At 54.0% G+C, this 8810-nt stretch overlaps 1 protein-coding gene across 1 annotated transcript; it reads left to right on the plus strand.

Annotated features, from left to right (window-relative positions):
• Positions 1-6: 6 nt before the first annotated feature.
• On the plus strand, positions 7-7408 carry LOC121108894 (DNA-directed RNA polymerase II subunit RPB1-like). Its single transcript, XM_040657170.1, has 2 exons — positions 7-1466; positions 7364-7408. Exons 1-2 carry the CDS (start codon positions 288-290, stop codon positions 7406-7408), a joined length of 1224 nt encoding a protein of 407 aa, XP_040513104.1. The 5' UTR covers positions 7-287.
• The last annotated feature ends 1402 nt before the right edge of the window (positions 7409-8810 follow it).

Raw genomic sequence — 8810 nt, forward strand, 5'->3', positions numbered from 1 at the left:
CCCCCCCAAAAAAATGTTCGGTCCTGTCCCACAAAATGTTCGGTTTGGTCCTAAAAATGTCCAATTCTGCCCCAAAAATGCCCACTTTGGCCCCCAAAATGTTCAATTCTGCCCCAAAAACACTCAGTTCTGCCCCCAAAAATCCTCGATTCTGCCCCAAAAATGCTCAATTCTACTCCCCAAATCCTCAATTCTGCCCCAAAAAGTTCATTCCTGCCCCACAAAATGTTCGGTTTTGGTCCTAAAAATGTCCAATTCTGCCCAAAAAGGCCCACTTTGACCCAGAAATGCCCACTTTGACCCCCAAAACGCTCAGTTCTGCCCCAAAAATCCTCGATTCTGCCCCAAAAATGCTCAATTCTACTTCCCAAATCCGCAGTTCTGCCCCCAAAAAGTTCAGTCCTGTCCCACAAAATGTTCGGTTTGGTCCTAAAAATGTCCAATTCTGCCCCAAAAATGCCCACTTTGACCCCAGAAATGCCCACTTTGGCCCCAAAACGCTCAGTTCTGCCCCAAAAATCCTCGATTCTGCCCCAAAAATGCTCAATTCTACTCCGAAAATCCTCAGTTCTGCCCCCAAAAAGTTCATTCCTGTCCCACAAATGTTCGGTTTGGTCCTAAAAATGTCCAATTCTGCCTTAAAAATGCTCAATTCCATTCCGAAAATCCTCAGTTCTGCCCAAAAATCCTCAGTTCTGCCCCAAAAATGCCCACTTTGGCCCCAGAAATGTTCAATTCTGCCCCAAAACACTCAGTTCTGCCCCAAAAATCCTCGATTCTGCCCCCAAAATGCTCAATTCTACTCCCCAAATCCTCAATTCTGCCCCCAAAAAAGTTCATTCCTGCCCCACAAAATGTTCGGTTTGGTCCTAAAAATGTCCAATTCTGCCTTAAAAATGCTCAATTCCATTCCGAAAATCCTCAGTTCTCGCCCCAAAAATCCTCAGTTTCTGCCCCAAAAATGCCCACTTTGGCCCAGAAATGTTCAATTCTGCCCCAAAAAACACTCAGTTTCTGCCCCAAAAATCCTCGATTCTGCCCCAGAAATGCTCAATTCTACTCCCCAAATCATCAGTTCTGCCCCCAAAATGTTCAGTTCTGCCCCCAAAATCTTTGGCTCAACCCCAAAAATGCCCACTTTGGGCCCAAAAACGTTCAATTCTGCCCCCAAAATCCTCAATTCTGCCCCAAAAAATCCTTGGGTCACCCCAAAAATGCCCACTTTGGCCCCAAAAATGTTCAATTCTGCCTTAAAAATGCTCAATTCTATTCCGAAAATCCTCATTTGTGCCCCAAAAATCCTCAGTTCTGCCCCCAAAATCTTTGGCTCGACCCCAAAAATGCCCACTTTGGTCCCAAAAATGTTCAATTCTGCCCCAAAAATGTTCAATTCTGCCCCAAAAACGCTCAGTTCTGCCTTAAAAATGCTCAATTCTATTCTGAAAATCCTCAGTTGTGCCCCAAAAGTCCTCAATTCTGCCCCAAAAATCCTCATTTGTGCCCCAAAAATCCTCAGTTCTGCCCCCAAAATCTTTGGCTCGACCCCAAAAATGCCCACTTTGGCCCCAAAAATGTTCAATTCTGCCCCAAAAACGCTCAGTTCTGCCCCAAAAATCCTCGATTCTGCCCCCAAAATGTTCAATTCTGCCTTAAAAATGCTCAATTCTACTCCCCAAATCATCAGTTCTGCCCCCAAAATGTTCAGTTCTGCCCCCAAAATGTTCAGTTCTGCCCCCAAAATCTTTGGCTCGACCCCAAAAATGCCCACTTTGGCCCCAAAAATGTTCAATTCTGCCCCCAAAATGTTCAATTCTGCCCCAAAAACGCCCAGTTCTGCCCCAAAAATGCTCAATTCGATTCTGAAAATCCTCAGTTGTGCCCCAAAAATCCTCAATTCTGCCCCAAAAATCCTCAGTTCTGCCCAAAAATCCTCAGTTCTGCCCCCAAAATCTTTGGCTCGACCCCAAAAATGCCCACTTTGGCCCCAAAAATGCCCACTTTGGCCCCAAAAATGTCCAATTCTGCCCCAAAAACGCTCAGTTCTGCCTCCAGAATGTTCAATTCTGCCTTAAAAATGCTCAATTCTATTCCGAAAATCCTCAGTTCTGCCCCAAAAATCCTCGATTCTGCCCCCAAAATCTTTGGCTCGACCCAAAAATGCCCACTTTGGTCCCAAAAATGTTCAATTCTGCCCCAAAAATGTTCAATTCTGCCCCAAAACGCTCAGTTCTGCCTTAAAAATGCTCAATTCTATTCTGAAAATCCTCAGTTGTGCCCCAAAAATCCTCAATTCTGCCCCAAAAATCCTCAGTTCTGCCCCAAAAAATCCTCAGTTCTGCCCAAAAATCCTCAGTTCTGCCCCAAAAATGCCCACTTTGGCCCCAAAAATGTCCCATTCTGCCCCAAAAATCCTCAGTTCTGTCCCCCAAAATGCTCAGTTCTACACCAAAAAATCCGAAATTTCCCCACCCAAAAAATCCCGAATTCCCCCCCCAAATTCCTGATCCCCCCCCACAAAAAAACCCCAAACAAAATCTGTCATTCCAACCCCCAAAATTGTGGAATTTTACCCCAAAAGTCCTCAATTCCACCTCGAAATGGGATGGCCAAAGTGGGAATGGGACGGCCATACTGGGAATGGAGTGGTCATACTGGGATTGGGATGGGCCATACTGGGATTGGGATGGTCGTACTGGGAATGGAGTGGTCATACTGGGATTCGGATGGTCGTACTGGGATTGGGATGGTCATACTGGGAGTGGGATGGCCATACTGGGAATGGAACGGCCCATACTGGGAAAGGAGTGGTCATACTGGGATTGGGATGATCATACTGGGAGTGGGATGGCCATACTGGGAAGTCAATGGGATGGTCATACTGGGAATGGATGGTCGTACTGGGAATGGGATGGTCGTACTGGGAATGGGATGGGCATACTGGGATTGGGATGGTCGTACTGGGATTGGAGTGGTCATACTGGGAATGGAACGGCCATACTGGGAATGGGATGAGCATACTGGGATTGGGATGGTCATACTGGAAGTCAATGGGATGGTCATACTGGGAATGGGATGGTCATACTGGGATTGGGATGGGCATACTGGGAATGGAGTGGGCATACTGAGATTGGGATGGGCATACTGGGAATGGAGTGGTCGTACTGGGAATGGAGTGGTCGTACTGGGAAGTCAATGGGATGGTCGTACTGGGAATGGGATGGTCATACTGGGATTGGAGTGGTCATACTGGGAATGGAACGGCCATACTGGGAATGGAACGGCCATACTGGGATTGGGATGGGCATACTGGGAAGTCAATGGGATGGTCATACTGGGAATGGGATGGTCATACTGGGATTGGGATGGGCATACTGGGATTGGGATGGGCATACTGGGATTGGGATGGTCGTACTGGGATTGGGATGGTCGTACTGGATTGGGATGGTCGTACTGGGATTGGGATGGTCGTACTGGGAATGGAGTGGTCATACTGGGATTCGGATGGTCCGTACTGGGATTGGGATGGTCGTACTGGGAATGGAACAGCCGTACTGGGAATGGGATGGCATACTGGGATTGGGATGGGCATACTGGGAATGGAACGGCCATACTGGGATTGGGACGGCCATACTGGGAATGGAGTGGTCATACTGGGATTGGGATGATCATACTGGGAGTGGGATGGCCATACTGGGAAGTCAATGGGATGGGCCATACTGGGAATGGAACGGCCATACTGGGAATGGAGTGGTCATACTGGGATTGGGATGGGCATACTGGGATTGGGATGGGCATACTGGGATTGGGATGGGCATACTGGGATTGGGATGGGCATACTGGGAATGGAGTGGTCATACTGGGATTGGGATGGGCATACTGGGAATGGGATGGTCGTACTGGGAATGGGATGGTCGTACTGGGAAGTCAATGGGATGGTCATACTGGGAGTGGGATGGTCGTACTGGAGTGGGATGGTCGTACTGGGAGTGGGATGGTCGTACTGGGAGTGGGATGGTCGTACTGGGAAGTCAATGGATGGCCATACTGGGAATGGGATGGCCATACTGGGAATGGATGGTCCATACTGGGAATGGGATGGTCAGACTGGGAAGTCAATGGGATGGTCATACTGGGAAGTCAATGGGATGGCCATACTGGGAATGGGATGGCCATACTGGGAATGGGATGGCCATACTGGAATTGGGATGGTCATACTGGGAAGTCAATGGGATGGGCATACTGGGATTGGGATGGTCATACTGGGAAGTCAATGGATGGGCATACTGGGATTGGGATGGTCATACTGGGAATGGAGTGGTCATACTGGGAATGGGATGGCCATACTGGGAATCAAATGAGATGGTCACACTGGAAGAGGATGGTCATACTGGGAATGGGATGGCCATACTGGGAATGGGATGGAATGATCATACTGGGGATGGGATGGCCATACTGGGGATGGGATGGCCACACTGGGAAGCCAATGGGGTGACCCGATGCCCCCCACTCCCCACACCCCCCTCCCCCCCGACTCCCCTTCCCCACCTTTTGGTGTCGCAGTGGGCGGCCGTCAGCACCCACAGGCGGTCGATGAGGACCCCCCGCAATGGATGTTCTTCTGGGGGCCCAGGAGGACCACCTGGTGGGGGTGGCGCTTCTTCTGGCAGCTGTGCCCCCCACGATCCGGTTCTCATCCCCCGTGGCCGCTGGGGAAGCAGAGGCACAGCTCAGCCCTCCCACTTCCTCCCACTTCCTCCCAGTTCCTTCCAGTTCCTCCCAGATCCCTCCAGTTCCTCCAGTTCCTCCTGGATCCTCCAGTTCCTCCCAGTTCCTCCCAGTTCCTCCTGGACCTTTCCAGTTCCTCCCAGTTCCTTCCAGATCCCTCCAGTTCCTCCAGTTCCTCCTGGATCTTTCCAGATCCCTCCAGTTCCTCCCAGTTCCTCCTGGACCCTCCCAGTTCCTCCCAGTTCCTCCTGGACCTTTCAGTTCCTTCCAGATCCCTCCAGTTCCTCCTGGATCTTTCCAGATCCTTCCAGTTCCTCCTGGACCTTCCCAGTTCCTCCCACTTCCTTCCAGATCCCTCCAGTTCCTCCCAGTTCCACCTGGATCTTTCCAGATCCTCCCAGTTCCTCCCACTTCCTTCTGGACCTTTCCAGTTCCTTCCAGATCCCTCCAGTTCCTCCTGGATCTTTCCAGATCCTCCCAGTTCCTCCTGGACCTTTCCAGTTCTTCCCAGTTCCTTCCAGATCCCTCCAGTTCCTCCAGTTCCTCCTGGATCCTCCCAGTTCCTCCCAGTTCCTCCTGGACCTTTCCAGTTCCTCCAGTTCCTTCCAGATCCTCCCAGTTCCTCCCAGTTCCTTCTGGACCTTTCCAGTTCCTCCCAGTTCCTCCCACTTCCTCCCAGATCCCTCCAGATCCTCCCAGTTCCTCCTGGATCTTTCCAGATCCTTCCAGTTCCTCCTGGACCTTCCCAGTTCCTCCCAGTTCCTCCCAGATCCCTCCAGATCCTCCCAGTTCCTCCTGGACCTTCCCAGTTCCTCCCAGTTCCTTCCAGATCCCTCCAGTTCCTCCCAGTTCCTCTTAGATCCTCCCAGTTCCTTCCAGTTCCTCCTGGACCTTTCCAGTTCCTCCCAGTTCCTTCCAGATCCCTCCAGTTCCTCCCAGTTCCTCCCAGTTCCTCCTGGACCTTTCCAGTTCCTCCCAGTTCCTCCTGGACCTTTCCAGTTCCTCCCAGTTCCTTCCAGATCCCTCCAGTTCCTCCCAGTTCCTCTTGGATCTTTCAAAATCCTCCCAGTTCCTTCCAGACCTTTTCAGTTCCTCCCAGTTCCTTCCAGATCCTCCCAGTTCCTTCTGGATCCTCCCAGTTCCTTCTGGACATTTCCAGTTCCTCCCAGTTCCTCCTAGATCCTCCCAGTTCCTCCCAGTTTCTCCTGGACCTTTCCAGTTCCTCCCAGTTCCTCCAAGTTTCTCCTGGACCTTTCCAGTTCCTCCCAGTTCCTTCCAGATCCCTCCAGATCCTCCTGGACTTTTCCAGTTCCTTCCAGTTCCTTCTGGACCTTTCCAGTTCTTCCCAGTTCCTTCCCAGTTCCTCCCATTTCCTCCCATCTCTTTCCATTTCTACCCAGTTCCTCCCAGTTCCTTCCCAGTTCCTCCTCAACTCCTTCCCAGTTCCTTTCCAGTTCTTCCCAGTTCCTCCCAGTTCCTTCCCAGTTCCTCCTCAGCTCCTTCCCAGTTCCTCCTCAGCTCCTTCCCAGTTCCCCCTGGATCATCCCGACTCCTCCTGGCTCCTACCATTTCCTTCCAGTTTGTCCCAGTTCCTCCCAGTTTCTTCCCTTTCCTCCCAGTTCCTCCCAGTTTATTCCACTTCCTCCCACTTCCTACTCAGCTTCCCCCAGCTTCTCCCAGTCCTTCCCAGTTCCTCCCAGTTCCTTCTAGATCCTTCCATTTCCTCCCAGTCCTTCCCAGTTCCTCCCAGTTCCTTCTAGATCCTTCCATTTCCTCCCAGTCCTTCCCAGTTCCTCCCAGTTCCTTCCCAGTTCCTTCCAGTTCCTATTTCCTCCCAGTCCTTCCCAGTTCATCCCAATCTTTCCCAGTTCCTCCCAGTTCCTCCCAATCCTTCCCAATCCCTCCCAGTTCCTCCCAGCGACTCCCAGTTCCTCCCAGTTCATCCCAATGCTTTCCAGTTCCTCCCAGTCCCTCCCAGTTCCTCCCAGTCCCTCCCAGTTCATCCCAGTCCCTCCCAGTTCCCCGCTTCCTCCATTCATCCCCTTCCCACCTCCCTGCCCTCCCAGTGCCTCCCAGTTTCTTCCCTTTCCTCCCAGTTCCTCCCAGTTTATTCCACTTCCTCCCACTTCCTACCCAGTTTCCCCCAACTTCCCCCAGCTTCTCCCAGTCCTTCCCAGTTCCTCCCAGTTCCTTCTAGATCCTTCCATTTCCTCCCAGTCCTTCCCAGTTCCTCCCAGTTCCTTCTAGATCCTTCCATTTCCTCCCAGTCCTTCCCAGTTCCTTCCGGTTCCTTCCCAGTTCCTTCCAGTTCCTATTTCCTCCCAGTATCTCCCAGTTCATCCCAATCTTTCCCAGTTCCTCCCAATCCTTCCCAATCCCTCCCAGTTCCTCCCAGTTCCTCCCAGTTCCTTCCAGTTCATCCCAATGCTTCCCAGTTCCTCCCAGTCCCTCCCAGTTCCTCCCAGTCCCTCCCAGTTCCCCGCTTCCTCCATTCATCCCCTTCCCACCCCCCTGCCCTCCCAGTGCCTCCCAGTTCCTTCTATTTCCTCCCAGTTCCTCCCAGTTCTTTCCCAACACGGCCTCCCAGTCCCTCCCAGTTGCCCCCAGTGACTCCCAGTTCCCTCTTGCACCACACCAGTGCCTCCCACTGCCTTCCCAGTTCCCGCCCAGTACCTTCCAGTGACCCCAGTGCCCTCCGCCTCCCTCCCAGTAAACCCATTGTGTCCCTCCCAGTTTCCTCCCATTTGCTTCCTCCTTCCTCCCCGCGTCCCACCAGTGCGCTCCCAGTGCTCCCAGTTCGCCCCCAGTTCCCTCCCAGTGCCTCCCAGTGTCCCCAGTTCACCCACGGCTCCCTCCCAGTGCCCTCCAGCGCCTCCCAGTGCCTCCTCTTTCCCTCCCACCAGTATGCTCCCAGTGTCCCCAGTTCACCTCCAGCTCTTACCCAGTGCCTCCCAGTGCCTCCCAGTGCCCCCCAGTGCCATCCCAGTACTCTACCAGTAACTCTCAATCCCTCCCAGTTTCCTCCCAGTGCCCACCAGTCTCTCCCAGTCCCCTCCCAGTACCCACCAGTTGCTCCCAGCCCCCTCCCAGTCCCTTCCAGTGGCTCCCAGTGCCCACCAGTTGCTGCCAGTTCCTTCCCAGTTGCTCCCAGTTCCTTCCCAGTTCCCTCCCAGTGCCCACCAGTCCCTCCCAGTGCCCACCAGTCCCTTCCAGCCCCCTCCCAGTGCCTCGCAGTGCATCCCAGTCCCTCCCAGTTCCCTCCCAGTGCCCACCAGTTGTTCCCAGTCCCTTCCCAATTCCCTCTGAGCCCTCTCCCAGTGCCCACCAGTTGCTCCCAGTTCCTTCCCACTCCCTTTCAGTCCCTCCCAGTGCCCCCCAGTCCCTTCCAGCTCCCTCCCAGTGCCCCCCAGCCCTCTCCCAGTCTCTCCCAGTGCCCACCAGTTGCTCCCAGTCCCTTCCCATTTCCTTCCCAGTGCCCACCAGTCCCTCCCAGTGCCCCCCAGTCCCTTCCAGCTCCCTCCCAGTGCCTCCCAGTGCCTCCCAGTGCCCACCAGTCCCTTCCAGCTCCCTCCCAGGCCCTCCCAGTGCCCACCAGTTGCTCCCAGTCCCTTCCCATTTCTCTCCCAAACCCCACAGTCCCTTCCAGCTCCCTCCCAGTGCCTCCCAGTGCCCACCAGTGCCCACCAGTTGCTCCCAGCGCCCACCAGTCCCTCCCAGTGCAAAACCAGTCCCTTCCAGCCCCCACCAGGTTCCTCCCAGTCCCCTCCCAGTGCCCACCAGTGCCTCCCAGTGCCCCCCAGTCTCTCCCAGTTCCCTCCCAGTCCCCACCAGTTGCTCCCAGTCCCTTCCCATTTCCCTCCCAACCCCCCCAGTCCCTTCCAGCTCCCTCCCAGTGCCTCCCAGCCCCTCCCAGTCCCTCCCAGTGCCCACCAGTTCTTCCCAGTCCCTTCCCATTTCCCTCCAGCCCTCACCAGTCCCTTCCAGCTCCCTCCCAGTGCCCACCAGTTGCTCCCAGTTCCTCCCAGTGCCCACCAGTCCCTCCCAGTGCAAAACCAGTCCCTTCCAGCCCCCACCAGGTGCCCCCC

The sequence above is a fragment of the Gallus gallus genome, unplaced genomic scaffold (genome assembly GCF_016699485.2).
Source record: "Gallus gallus isolate bGalGal1 unplaced genomic scaffold, bGalGal1.mat.broiler.GRCg7b scaffold_47, whole genome shotgun sequence".
In the NCBI taxonomy this organism is placed as follows: Eukaryota; Metazoa; Chordata; class Aves; order Galliformes; family Phasianidae; genus Gallus; species Gallus gallus.

Bases quoted from the DNA above. Each gene is read 5' to 3' on its own strand.
- LOC121108894 (XM_040657170.1), top strand. From the start codon at position 288: ATGCCCACTTTGACCCCCAAAACGCTCAGTTCTGCCCCAAAAATCCTC. The intron at 1,467-7,363 runs GTCCTCAATTCT...GCACCACACCAG, and splicing joins TCCTCAGTTGTGCCCCAAAA to TGCCTCCCACTGCCTTCCCA.